Raw genomic sequence first — 14,071 nt, forward strand, 5'->3', positions numbered from 1 at the left:
GACTCTTTTTACGTCGACGGATCACAAGAGTTCAACTTCGCCAACGAAATCAACATCATTTTACTGCCGCACGAATTTTCGTCATGAGAGAACTATAGCGAGCAAGCAATGCTCACAGGAAAGTGAGTAATATACATTTTTTAAATAACTTGATAACCGTTATACGTTCCCAACAAAAGGAAGGATAATAAAAATGACAATATAAAAGGTTATGCATGCCAAACATGTGTTGCCTGCAATTAACTAGCTTGCCCATTTAATAGCCATGTTAAAACCAGCTTCGATTTCGTGATACGATCTACGTGAACCTTACTTTCCCAAAAGGGAATATTTGACAAGATAACGGTAGTACAGCAGAATTTTCTAATGACCCATTTAAACGCCTTTATGCTACACCCCCACTGTAAACGAAAGAGCACATAGTATGCCATAAGATATATTAGTACAGGAACCAATTTCCCACTTTCACTAGGATTCCTATTAAATAAAAATCTTTCTGTTTTTGTTCTCGACAAAGTTTCTTCTCTCATTCCTACATAGTTAAAGAAAACGAAATATTGTATAAGAAAAAAAAGCCTAAAATACCGACTATGTTACTTTCCTACTCCTTTTAACACGATTGGGACATCCTTTCGCATAATTTTGAAGTTCTCCTCAAAATCCATCCTTATCTTCCTTTTATCTCTATTCTCAACAACCACCTAGACTCAAGGTAGTCGCATATAATATTATAATTGATATTCGCGCAGATCTTACGACTTACAATCCCACATTGGAGATTTCAATGCACGCCAACCTAGTTTCGGTGTTCATTATCATTCTTATCACTTGAACTGCCACAGGTCACATAGGTCAAAAAGATGACTCATACCAATTTCACCCGTGAAATTGCATATTTGTACTCGTCCGATGAAATGCAGTTACTCAATACAATGTGGAATTTTGTATGAAAACATTATTTTTTTTTATTCTCCCATGTGTGCCCGTGCATAAAAACGTTTACAGCATATATTACACATGCGTTTATTTTGCTTGTTACTGTATTTCTCTTTTGTTTAGGCAATACTTACCTTTGCGTAATCCGCACAGCGTTGACTTCTGCTTATCGATATTCGTATATGAAATACAGAATGCCAATACATGCCAAACGCAACTTGAACACGCCAGCATGGATTTTCTCGAGAGAGAAAAACAGAAATACTTAAGATATTCTGTTTCACTAAAAAAAAAAAAAAACTGAAAAAGAAGGATGACAAAATGACGTCTTGAACAACAGTTCCGTATTTCGTTGTATGTGACATATTTTTATGTAACGTCTCGAGTAAATTAAATTCTTTGAGTTGCAGCCTCCCCGACTGATTTCTTGTAATCGTCGCAATTAGAACTTGCTGCTTCTCCTCTCTTGGTCTTTCGTCACTTCCTGTGCCCATTGGATTACGTTAAGCATCGCATATATCACCAGCAAACCTTAGGGCTGATTCACAAGGCACAATTGAGCGACTGATTATTCTGAAGTACCAGTAAAGCTGCAAAATTTTTTTTGGAACAAAATTCAATTTCACACATATGCGGTTATTGCTTACATTTTTAATTGGAAAATCTGTTTTTTTTTTTTTTTTTTTTTTTTTTTTTTTTTTTTTTTTTTTTTTTTTTTTTTTTTTTTTTCTTATTATTTGTATGGATTTCACAAATTATTATCTGAAGTTAAATCTGAACCTAAATACGTCCGTTCATCTCAGATAACTTGCATAAACCACCGATTCAAGTTTAGAAAGTCAGCACGAGAACATCGGTAGCGCAAGTTAGGTACAGTGATGGTTAAACACCGCGGTATACAACACGATGCAGAAACTCAGGTAGGTAGGTAGGTACCAAAAGTGGGGATCAGAGTAACGTAAGTTACCGATCGTAGCAACGCGGTGACCACTCACTGCTCGTAGAAACATCGGGCTATCGACATCGGCATACAGTAACAGTAGTCATTTTGTAAAATCGGCCCAGATACATTAGAAAAGTTTAGAAAATCAGAGAAAGGAAATAGAAAAAAATACTAAAAAAGGGAACGTTCCTCGACATACCAGGATAACGGTCCTTCATTCAGGAACCATGGAGAAGGAACAACCCGACTCCTTGGCTACAGTGGCTGTGGGCTCGGAAAAAATTCCGCCACCACCCCATAGCCACTATGCACCAAGCGAAGTGTACTCCACTGCCGAACCACCACCGGTAAGAGAAAATATATTTACAAAAATTTTTGAAAAAAATTTCAAAATTCCATTCGATTCATTATTGACGCGTTAACGATTGTTCGTTTTGGAAAATGCAGAGTTTGCAGCAAGTAATAATATTTTTAATGAAACTTTATGGCGCATTGCTACTTTTTATTTTCTATTTCGTCGGTCTTTGCGCTTTTTTTTCTCGCACTTTCTATTCCAGTCCGCAGTTATTACAGCGCTAGTTTTTCTGCATCGCTTCGCAGTACTTTCGCGCGATACGATTTTCTAGAATAAAGAGATACGTCCGTCACGATTATTGTAAAATGTGGGGAAAAAAGAAAAAACGAGTTTACCAAGCAACCGCAACGAGAACCGCGAAAAAAGAAACAATATGGCCGCTATAACGAATTGTCAAGCGAACGAAAATCTTCGAGAAATGTTTTTATTTCGGGTTCCTAATTTTCATCAAATCACAAACTGGTTTCGACTGTTACATAATAATCCAGACAAGTCGTCGCGATCATTAAACACAGTCCACTCGTCATGACTTCCTTTCACGTTAAATCTCATCTATCCATACACGCTCAAGGATATTATAAAAAAAATAAAGAAAAAGGAAACATAAATTCAGCTCACGATTCACGAGCGGACCATCGCTAACCTTGATGAAAAAAAATATGCAAAACTTAAAAATATCTTTGCCTGGCAACAGTAAATACGTGTATTTACTTTTACGAAGAGTTATAATACGTCGTGATGGCCTACTATCTCTTTAGAGGCCTCTCACCCGTGAGTCGCGTTCATCCACATTGAGGTCATTACGAATCCTCTCTCGCTAGAAGCCATTTTAAAAGATAGTCAAAACAATGGTAAAGCAAAATCCACGCACTATACTTACCATCTACGCAGTAATAAAAAACAAAATTTGACAACATAATCCAACCGCACTAAGCATTGTGAAACGCGGGAGATTTAAATTCAAAAATATGAAATGTCAGTCTAACGACCTTTTACTATGTAGGTACAGTCGTGACAAAAAATATATCCTGTTATTTTCTTACCAACGCAATTTGCTGAGAAAAGAAATTTCCCAGCATGCACTCCAGCCGTCGGTAACGTCGTGACGAATTGTCGCCAACATAATAATGTCAATGTACAGTTAGTGCGGTCCGACAATAAGACCGTACTTATTCCCGTTCGGTAGTGGTACGAACGGCGGTACCGCAACACTTGAATAAACCGTTTTATCTTCATTGTCGTTAAAACTGCCATTATAAGTGTCTCTTATTTTCTGCCAGAATACACAAGCAAGAATCCATGCTCACCGGACCGTCAACGTTTTCACTTTTATCACTGAATATTCCGCATTTTTACAATGCACATACCTCGCACAGCTACAAATGCAGGCACACGTATCCATGTAACTCCTATATCCATACATATATACCTGTAATGAAATTGTGTAGGAAATACTCGAAGGACTTACCGACTCGGTTGAGCACGTTAGCGTGACGTAAATATATCGCAGTAAAACCTCATTGTATCCCGTATGTCCTTGTATGAGCTAAACGTCATTATCTAAAATTGATAATGTACTCCCCGAATGTATATTGGCAATAGGAACGTGATGAAAATAATAAAAAATCTTCTTCCTTCTCTCTGTTCATCCCTATCAGGCTTACATGAGACCAAACACCAAGAGTACTGCCGTTCAAATCGCCAGGATTGCTGCTATTACTCTGGTTACCATGTGTGTTGTGTTGGGTAGCTTCATCCTGGCTGCATCCTGGGTGCAGGCGCGTGCATCCTGCACGCCGGAGTCCATTGCAGCCATGCAGGCGCAAATGAAGACTCAGCAGATTCATCAGGCAGAATATTTTAAGCATCTGCAGCCTGAAGCTCTCGTACAGGTAAGAGGAATTTATATACAGATGTACAAAAAAGTATACATATACACATTGCAAAAATGAAATTCCTTCTTCCTTAGGGTAATTAGATGAAAGAAGTTAAATTAGAAATCTGAAGTTTCAGTAGGAATATAACAATATTGAAGCTCTAGCGTATTTGTCTCTTGATCTGGCAATACACGTTACAAGTATAGTTTGCCTAAAAGAAATATATATATAACTCATTTTTTTCACAGAGTATATATACTTTTGTATACCCTTATACGTATGTATACTCATTTACTTTGATACGTCATTTGTATCCACTTTGAAATTGCCCAAAAAATTATCACTCTGTACATTCGTATGCTGCGTGACGATTCAAGATCTATTTTCGAAGTAGCGTCTAGTATCAGCTGTGTTTCTAAGGATTAGTACAAGAACAAAATGAAGAGTAAATTTGCCGTTTCTGATATGCTCGATGGAGGGTGATGAGTACGACGAAAAACTGATAAACTATCCTAATCAAATTATCGGGAAATACTTAAGTGACAAATACTCGTGTCGGGTGTTCCTTGAAATTGAAAGAGAGATACAAAAAGTTACGAAGAAGAAGATCGAAACTAGAAGGCATTGGGAATGAGGTTTAATAAAAAAAATAGCAACTGTTTCCCACGATTGAGAAGAATGAAATCTTGTTCAATCCCAGGCGCACCCACTACTGTTCATTATTATCGACACCGGTTGAGCGTATGCAGATCTTGATGACCTTTGTTTTTCATAATTTGTGCTTCGTTCCTACCGTCGGTAATATATCTACATTTCCATATAGGTAAAAAGAGTATAGAAAACTATGCGAGAGAAAATAGCGTATACAAAAGGATAGCATCCGGTTTCGTCACATCGCACCATTTTTAACCTTCCGGCATTTTAACATTCGCGTCGTCCGTAGATATGTATATACGTACTGACGTGAGAATAGTAAATTGCGACGCAGTTGGCCAGCAACTTAAATTAAAACCTGAATACAGAAAGGAGTGTTAGTGACGGTGTATCAGGCAATAAGTGCCTGGGTACCTGGTACCCAAGGAGAACCAGGAAAGAGCATTGCGTAATCAAGATTTACACGACGAGGATAGAACAGTCCATGAAATGACCTGAGGATGATAAATAATTGTTTATTCATTTGTGATTTCCGTTCTTCTGTTTTTCCTCTAATTGCAGGTCTGTCTCTCTCTCTCTCTCCCTCTCTCTCTCTCTCTCTCTCTCTCTCTCTCTCTCTCTCTCTCTCCCTCCCTCTCTCTCGTGCGCCCCCCCCCCTCTCTCAATCTCTCTTCCCAGACTTTAACGAAATTCAACGAGTTGCATCTAACGAACAATATCCTCGAGGTCAGCTAATGAAATCGTAATTTTCTGGAATTGCCAAAGCTCCCAGCAGTTTTTCCATTCATCGGTTCGTTCAACGTCATAGCACACTGGTTATTAGATTTCTCGCGTCAAATTTACACCTCGTGGTATCGTGAGAGAGGAGCGAGGAAAAAAGTATAATAAAATGCATCTTAACGTTAACACAATAACCTGCAGAAACTTGAAGGCGGAAGTCGAGATACCGGAAACTGTTTTCACCTGGCACATAATCAATTTCTCCATCGTGGATATACGTGAGATTTACTCTTGCACGAGAAAATGTCCTCTTGGTCGTATCAAATAATTAACTATACAAATCTGACCGATTCGTGTTTCTCGTTGTTGGAGAAAAATATAATTTTGTTTGCCTTTTCATCATATCCCAACCACGTAAATCACTCTAATGCACATGTACACTCGTGCATCGATAAGTACCCATAGAAAAGTGATTGGCCATTAGAGTGATTTGCGTTGCGAGACGCGTAAGCCGATCTTACTTTCTATCGTATTACCAAAGCGAACCGGAAGTGCGTTCCCGATCAATAAAACAAACACTAAAAGGTATTTGAGTGTAGAGTTTCACCGCGTGGTGAAAACGCGCACGTACTTGTTGTGCATGACTGGATGCGTCATATACAAATGCAAAAACAAATATGAATACCTACGTATGGCGAATTCGGTGTGGAGACACCTTCATAAAATGATGCTGCATCGTGCAAAAGAAGAACAGAGAGCCAGTACCAAGCTGTGGAAAGGAACGGAAAGTGGGTTGCCTCTCTACTATACTGTTGCACGCATCAGGCAAGGTGAACGTTCTCTAAAAAGATTTTCTCCCACCTCCCCCACCGTGGCTAACTGTATTGTATGTTGTGTCTGGTTCTTTTTTTTGTAACCTCCAATATATGTGCAGAACATATCCACTGCGTCCAGGATGTGTAACGAATCTTTTAGGAAAGAAAACACGTGCGACATCTGTCGGGATGCGAATAATGTATTTCGTATGAAATCGAAAGAATCTATAATACATATATTTTTAGTTCGTGGAATAATGTCACAAATGCTTAATATTAAATAGATATTTTTGCATTTACCAGTGTATCAAGAGTTTATCCGGTTTATGACAATGGGAAGGAAAGTGGGCAGAATATCGTCATTACCTCGACTCGGTGGATTACAACGCTTAGTTCCATAATTACGGATGTTTAGCTAGGATCACTGTAATTTCTATTTTCTTGTGCTTTTCCACAGTTCGCTAGGCGCGGAATCATTACTCCTTATAATGACTGTCTAATTGATAGCTTGCCGTTATTTACGTGCTGTACGTTTTCTAAAGAGGAAGGGCTATACGTGGAGACTTTGCTGGCATCGGCGTCACTGTCGGCCATTGTACTTGCTTCAAGGTATACTGCGATACTATGGACAATATTATACAGGATGATTCACGAGAAGTCACTGATTCGGGTGTGGCTTATTACCTTAAGCAATGATGAAGCTGATTATTCAATGACTTCAACTCGAATGTTATCGTCATTGGTTAATGAACTTAATCACTGACCAATCACAATCGCTGTATAATATTATATAAAAATTATGTAGATATTGTATTCAATATAAATTCAATGTACTAAACATCGTTCGTGCGTCAATTCTTCTAGCTCCTTTCTAATGCAGGTCGCGCGCACTTTCAAACTCGCCTTAAATACGTATATTAGTAGTTTGCAATTGGTATCCACATTGCGTCTGTGACTACTCAATAATCACTGGAGCGAGACTGGCCATTTTTATTTTCTAACATATCATAATACAGATGATTATATGTGTAGAATGAAACATGAATCAGGTACATCTAGCTTGCATTAAAAAAAATATCACTTTGAGTAGGATGATCATTGCGGTTGTGCTAAGTGGCACGTTTATGGAATTCGCGATAAAGAATAAAGTATATATTTCTTTTATAGAGATGAAAAATGTTTTTTTTTTTAATTATAGGATCCGATTGAGAGCAAAGAAAATCTGCAGAGCTTGTCGGAATCCGCGATTACTAAAAAGGAGGTGCAACCTGATACGAAGGACATAAAGGTACAGCAGAAGGTCGAAGATACTAAAACAGAGAACGACACTAATGACGTCGACGAAGAAGATGATTATGACGATGATGAATTTCCACCAGTACATATAAAGCTTCCATTACAGTTGGACCTTGATGATATAGCTGGGGTAGGTGTCATATTTTTATATTCATTAGGAGCCTGCAATAAAACTAATATAAGTTTAATAACTTTTTGATTATCCATTGTTAATTTTATTAATTTCCCTTTAGGCTCTTATGCAACAGGCACGCAGCAGAGTATCGTGCGTAGTAGAACGACGAAGAGCTGATGAAGTGATGGACGGTTCCGATAATGGAATCGAGAATAGGACAGATCCAGGACGCTTCCAAAGATTGAGTGGAGAGCGCGTAGCCATTTTATGCGAATCGGGAAATCCCCATCAGGAGTAAGTTCTAATTCCGGACAATAAACCGGAAGAAGCGTGTGGAAAATGTTACGTAAAAATTGGTTAACCTTTGTTCGTTATTTTTTTAGGCAACAAGAACAGGAAATGATGACACCGATCATTGTTCCTCTGGGTACCGTTCAAATTCCACTGCAAAATTCTGAACCGAATTTCAGCCAATACCAGATCAATACTCAGTACCAGGTACCGGATATGCAACAACTACCACTGAGTGATTCTAGAGGATTGAATCACATTCCCTCAGGACTTTTATTACCTGAATTGAGAAATCTGCCACAACTAACTGTAGAAATGAGACCACCTAGGATGGGACCACAGTCAATGGAACCTCAGGTACTGTATAATAATTTGAATAGAAGAAAAATTATAATTATTAGGTATTGTTAGTTAATGTATCAGTATTCTATTTAAGATGGAGATGAGACAGATTCCTATTGAACTACGTCACTTCTCAATGGATCCTATGAGAGCTATGAGGCCACCAATGGAAAGACATGAACAACCTAATATGTTCCAGCATCCCGAATACCGTATGTTGCCTCAGGATCAGCATACTCCACCCATGATGCCACCACCACAACAAGAACAAATGACACAAGAGCACAGAGTACCTCAGATGATGATGCCACCACAACAAACTGAACAGAGGCCTTTAGTTGCGCCATCTGCACCAGAGCAACCTGCTCTTGAAGCACCACGTCCTCTACAGAGTCTGCCTATGGAGATCAGAAGAATCATCCAGCAAGTGCCATTGGAGATTAAGAATATCATTCAGCACATCACCGACGATTCCAGGCCATTCCCTATACAAGTTCCGGATGGCGCTCGACGTGAAGTAAGTTAAATTCAGATTTCAGGTTAGAATATTGAGATAAAGATTTGTTAAAAAAATAATGCATTTTTCTTAATTCTTTGATTAGAACGTTCACGAATTCAAACCCTTCCCTGAGGGTGCCAGACCGATTCCTCTGGGACCATTCCCACTTCCGGTAGAAGTAAGAAATCTTCTGGAACATGGAAATATTGAGGGACGCCATCAGCAACAAATGGAAAACAATGATGAACGTCAACAGGTAGCCAAACCTTTCCCATCACCTGACGATCAGATTGAGGAGGTTGAGAGAAATTTCCCGATACCAATTGAAGTCCGCAATCTAATTCACCAGGTATGATCTGATACAAGTTATCGCGAATGTTATCATAATTTATGTCTGTTATTATAGATTATATCTCGAAGCTTTAATTCAAGGCCAGAATCACAATCATTGACAAGTTTAAGTTAATTATGGTAGCGTGGCCGAGCGGTCTAAGGCGCTGGTTTAAGGCACCAGTCTCTTCGGAGGCGTGGGTTCGAATCCCACCGCTGCCAATAATTTTACATAAAATACCAAAATCTTAAAAAATCGTTTTTCCTAGAAAAATTCATAACTTTCATATATAGGTCGTAGAAGGTCGTGCCTTCCCGGTACCAAGATTCCCGCTTCCATTGAGACCAGTACAATCCTTGGAAGTTCCTGTTGAAGCTAGGGCGCAAGTCAGCGATGAACAGACGAATGAACAGCAGGAAGCACAGCAGGATCTACAGGATCAGCAAGGACCATCCATGATACACGCACAACAGAACCAGGAACAATCAGAGGAGGATCGACCTCATTGTAAGTTTTTGAAAATCTCGAAAAATTAAAATTCCGAAAAATTTCCTTATCTAATTAACATCTTTCTCCTTCCTGACAGATGTTCAACCTCGTTCTGTGCGTTCTGTACCAGAACCATTCGCAGCACACCGTCGTGAAAAACGCGTACGTCGTTGCGCCTGCGACTGCGCTTGTTAACTTACATTTCATTTGTAATCGGAAGAAAAACACGAAGCCGATTGGGTTACGTGTGCGTGGATGTATTTACGCGTGCCTTTGGAGAACGCATTCGTTTTTTGTCCAAATTTACCGAAACGGAAGGCAACCCTTTAACTGGTGCTCTATAATGAAATTTCCAGATAAAACAACAATCTTCTTGTAAGTATGGTCTAAAAAAAATAAAAGGTCTCTAAAAGAGAACGTTTAACGACGAGGCCAACGAAAAAGTATGAAGATTCAAATAGTAACGATTCATGTTAACAAGACTTTCATATTTATCCAATGCGGTCGTTCCTAAAAAACAACATTGTTCTCTTTAAGCAAAAAAAATTGGATACGCAGTGATACTATATTTCGAGTTTGCTTTTTTATCTTATAATTAACAGCAAACTGAAATTTCGTTACTAATTTTTTCTTTTTTGTTGTGGCGAGGAATATGCGAATAATTGATTAATCGATTTCCTTAAGTGCATACAGGCTTATTATCTGCAATTAGTCAAAAGTAACAGACAACACTTTAGGCGTTCCTAATTCACAATATGGCTACGGTAACCTTAGTTTATTGTAACTTTTCTCAATTTCCTAGTAGAAATGAAAATTCGAGTAAAAATAAACATCAGATATACACACAAGATAGAGGCATAAGAAGAGAAAAGAAAAACTGCGAAACTAACGCGTGAGTGGTTTGGTTTAGAATTCTATTCTACGAATCGCAGAGTATATAAAAAAAAAGTATATATACATAAGTGTGTGTGTAGTAATATGTAGAAAAACGCTCCCTGTACATTATATATTGCGTCTACCATTAATTCTTTAAGGTATGGACATTGTACTACAATAATATGTATTATTGTTTTATTCATTTTTTCCCTTTAGTTTCCCTTCTTCTCTCTTTCTTTTTTTTTTCAAGAAAATATAAATGCGGTTACTTAAATTTAAAGACTATATTGATTCTATTCCCGACATACATGTTCTTTATAAAGGATAATATAAAGTCGACGATTATCGCATGATGTCTCCAAGCAAAAATAACGATAAAAATTTTTTGAGTCTATAAACTATTTTATTATCGAGATTAAACCTATACTATAATGCAACTGATTATTCAGTCTTTATTCGAATGCCATAAAACTGTCTAATGTCTGTCTAACTGTCTAATTCAATAAATTATATTTTGTAATAAAAATATCGGAAAAGTCTTGCTTTAACTTAATTTAATGCTTTTCAAATGGAGAACGAAATTGCGCGACTATTCCTGGGTTAGGATTGGTTAAAATTCTTAGCAAGTGACTGGAATCACGCCGGGTGAAAATGGTGAAATACTCATATTTGACGCAAAAGTTTGAAACTCACCGAACACACTTTTCCGCAGGTCAAATTGCATATTCATAAGGGATAATAAAAAAATCCAGGAATTATCTGTTTCGTTAGAATTTGACGTCATCTGCATCATTGCAAAGTTTACGAAATAAATTACCCGGCAAAAATCAATAAATATGATTAGATCTCCATTTCAAAAAAGTGGATTGTTCAGATCCAATTCTATACCTGACCAGATCTACTTAAACTTGATGTGGAGATTGTTGCAATGATAAGTTGGATCTGACCTACTCTTATAAGATCAGATTCCATCTGATTCGATGTAATTAGATCAAATCAGATTTAATGATTTTTTTTCTTGGGGACGATATTATTTATATCTAAAACACAATGAGGATCAATAATAATAGACAAGTATGTGTTTGTGTATTACTTTAACACTCCCTTTATTTCTTGGATTGACCGTTAAACAAGTTTTTTTGTAATTAATAAATTCGTACTATTAGCCCTCATTACCCGGTGGATAAAGTTATTTGTGTAGAAGTTTCGTGAAGTTAGCCGTATGAGTATCGATTAGAGTTATGCATCTGATTGTTCCTGGTACAGACTACAGTTCATCCATGTAGGTATGACCCGTGTAAAGTTGTAAAACTATGCGGAACAATGTGTAATCTTTTTACCCAAGGACTTCAGCTGAGCACATACAATTTTATGTTAAAACAGTTACTAATGTGTACATACTATGATCCGAATGATTCCATTATCTGACATACTCATCGTTTCTTCTGCTAATCTTATCCATCTAAGATTATAGAATTTGGAACACTATTGTCGATTATAAATGCTCTGCGAGTTAGATAATAACTATTGCATGCTAACATTATAGCAAATTCAAAGTAATCACTGCATTTTAAGGAGTATCTGTGATTGGATACACTGAATAACTACATAGCTGTTCCTGGACTGTTTATCCAGTGTTGTAGATTGAACAAAGTTTTGAAAACGCCAAAACATGATGGAGGTATGTTGAATCCGTATATTAATAATGCCATAATGTTAAATGTCATTATGCGTCCATAACATCATATTATGGAAATATATTGATTGGAAATATTGAATGGAAATATATTGATACACCTTACATTATGCTACAGAAGATTTGTGTGCATAGCTTTAACACAGCTGTGTATGTATAGTTGCAAAGAGCACATATAGAATTATAAATGATTTACAACAAGCTGGCTTTAGATATTTAAGATAATACTTGTAAAACTTAAGTGTCAATACGTGAAATACATAATCTTTTATATGTTGTCCGACTCAATCTATGGAAATATATTGATTGGTCTACACCTTACATTATGCTACAGAAGATTTGTGTGCATAGCTTTAACACAACTGTGTGTGTATAGTTTCAAAGAGCACATATAGAATTATAAATGATTTACAACAAGCTGGCTTTAGATATTTAAGATAATACTTGTAAAACTCAAGTGTCAATACGTGAAATACATAATCTTTTATATGTTGTCCGACTCAATATATAAGTGCGGTAGAAAATTGTCTGTTACTTTTTATAAGAGTGACACTGTATCCTTATAGGACATGTACTTGTTTGTCTTAAAATAATATTTGTTAATCACTAATTCATGTATTTTTTACTGTCATAGGGTTTTACGAGAGGGACTAACAGACAGTTTGAGAATGATGCAAGTGGTCAGGATATACGATATAAACTAACTCGTGATTCTCATCCTTACAATAGTGTGTCAACAGAAGAAGAAAAAGAAGAAGAAACTTTTCTTATCAGACAAAAGTTGTGGTATATACGTTTAGCATAGCATTTCAAAGAAATGTCTTCCGAACGATCCAGGAATACAATACCTACCTATTGGGGTACTCTATTTGCAGTGTTTGTAGTTATTGGAATCTTGGTGGTGAATTATATTACACGATGGAATCTACCTACAGCGCTAACTGTAGAATCCCTGAGGACTGCTGAAGAGGGTGATGATCTTTTTATAGCTGAGAGGGCCAGAGCTGACAATATAGGCCTTACTAAAATTGGTGACAGAGTAGTAGGAAGCTATGAAAATGAAGTTCTCGCCGTAGAATACCTGCAAAATCTTCTGCTACAAATTCAGGACCAAGCGATCAACAATAAAAGTGTTCAAATCAGTATTGAAACTAGCAGTGGTGGTTACTACTTGTCGGGTACACGTGGTTTAACTAACATGTATGCCAATGTTACAAATGTAGTAGCCAGATTATCTGATGTCAAAATGAAAGACTATGCTCTCCTTGTCAATTGTCATTTTGACAGTCATTTATTAGCACCTGGAGCTGCTGATAATGGCCTAAACTGTGCTGTGATGCTAGAAGTTTTGAGAGTATTGTCCAGAAGCAGAACCACTCTAAAATACGATGTAGTCTTTCTTTTTAATGGCGCTGAGGAAAACCCACTTCAAGGTTCACATGCATTTATCACCACCTCCAAATGGGCCAATATTGTTAAAGTTGTCTTAAACTACGATGCCGCAGGAAATGGTGGCAGAGAATCACTATTTCAAGATGGTCCAGGGAATAGTTGGTTGACGGCATACTATGCATCAGTGGTACCACATCCTTCAGGATCTTCAATACTTACAGACGTTTACGAGTCCGGCCTTATTCCGTCGAATACAGATTTTGTAATCTTCCGAAAGTTCGGCAATATACCTGGTCTGGATATGGCACACGGTTTAGGAGGATATATTTATCACACATCACTGGATGACTATCATAGGATTCCAAATGGTACTTATCAAAACACTGGGGACAATATGATGGCTCTTGTTAAGGCATTAGCCAATGCCGAAGAACTTGAAACAGC

The 14,071-nt window shown here is 37.4% G+C and overlaps 2 protein-coding genes and 1 non-coding gene across 4 annotated transcripts; all 3 read left to right on the forward strand.

Annotated features, from left to right (window-relative positions):
• Positions 1–1,907: 1,907 nt before the first annotated feature.
• On the forward strand, positions 1,908–10,737 carry LOC107274435 (PAX-interacting protein 1). The gene is made up of 9 exons (XM_015753584.2): positions 1,908–2,226; positions 3,893–4,126; positions 7,499–7,726; positions 7,830–8,005; positions 8,095–8,359; positions 8,439–8,861; positions 8,947–9,192; positions 9,468–9,681; positions 9,761–10,737. Exons 1-9 carry the CDS (start codon positions 2,107–2,109, stop codon positions 9,856–9,858), a joined length of 2,004 nt encoding a protein of 667 aa, XP_015609070.1. The 5' UTR covers positions 1,908–2,106; the 3' UTR covers positions 9,859–10,737.
• Trnal-aag lies at positions 9,314–9,395 on the forward strand. The gene has a single exon. It is a non-coding gene; the product is annotated as a tRNA-Leu (tRNA).
• Positions 10,738–11,232: 495 nt separating the features above from the next.
• Positions 11,233–14,071, forward strand: LOC107274433 (endoplasmic reticulum metallopeptidase 1; the record flags this gene model as incomplete). 2 transcript variants are annotated; one of them, XM_015753583.1, is given in 3 exon segments in its annotated part: positions 11,233–11,825; positions 12,115–12,220; positions 12,870–14,071. In XM_015753583.1, a coding segment is annotated over 1 exon segment (1,019 nt), but the record flags the coding sequence as incomplete, so codon positions are not given.

The sequence above is a fragment of the Cephus cinctus genome, unplaced genomic scaffold, assembly GCF_000341935.2.
Source record: "Cephus cinctus unplaced genomic scaffold, Ccin1 Ccin1_scaffold3082, whole genome shotgun sequence".
NCBI classification, from domain to species: Eukaryota; Metazoa; Arthropoda; class Insecta; order Hymenoptera; family Cephidae; genus Cephus; species Cephus cinctus.

Bases quoted from the DNA above. Each gene is read 5' to 3' on its own strand.
- LOC107274435 (XM_015753584.2), top strand. From the start codon at position 2,107: ATGGAGAAGGAACAACCCGACTCCTTGGCTACAGTGGCTGTGGGCTCG. The intron at 8,006-8,094 runs GTAAGTTCTAAT...TTATTTTTTTAG, and splicing joins TCGGGAAATCCCCATCAGGA to GCAACAAGAACAGGAAATGA. The intron at 8,862-8,946 runs GTAAGTTAAATT...TTCTTTGATTAG, and splicing joins CGGATGGCGCTCGACGTGAA to AACGTTCACGAATTCAAACC.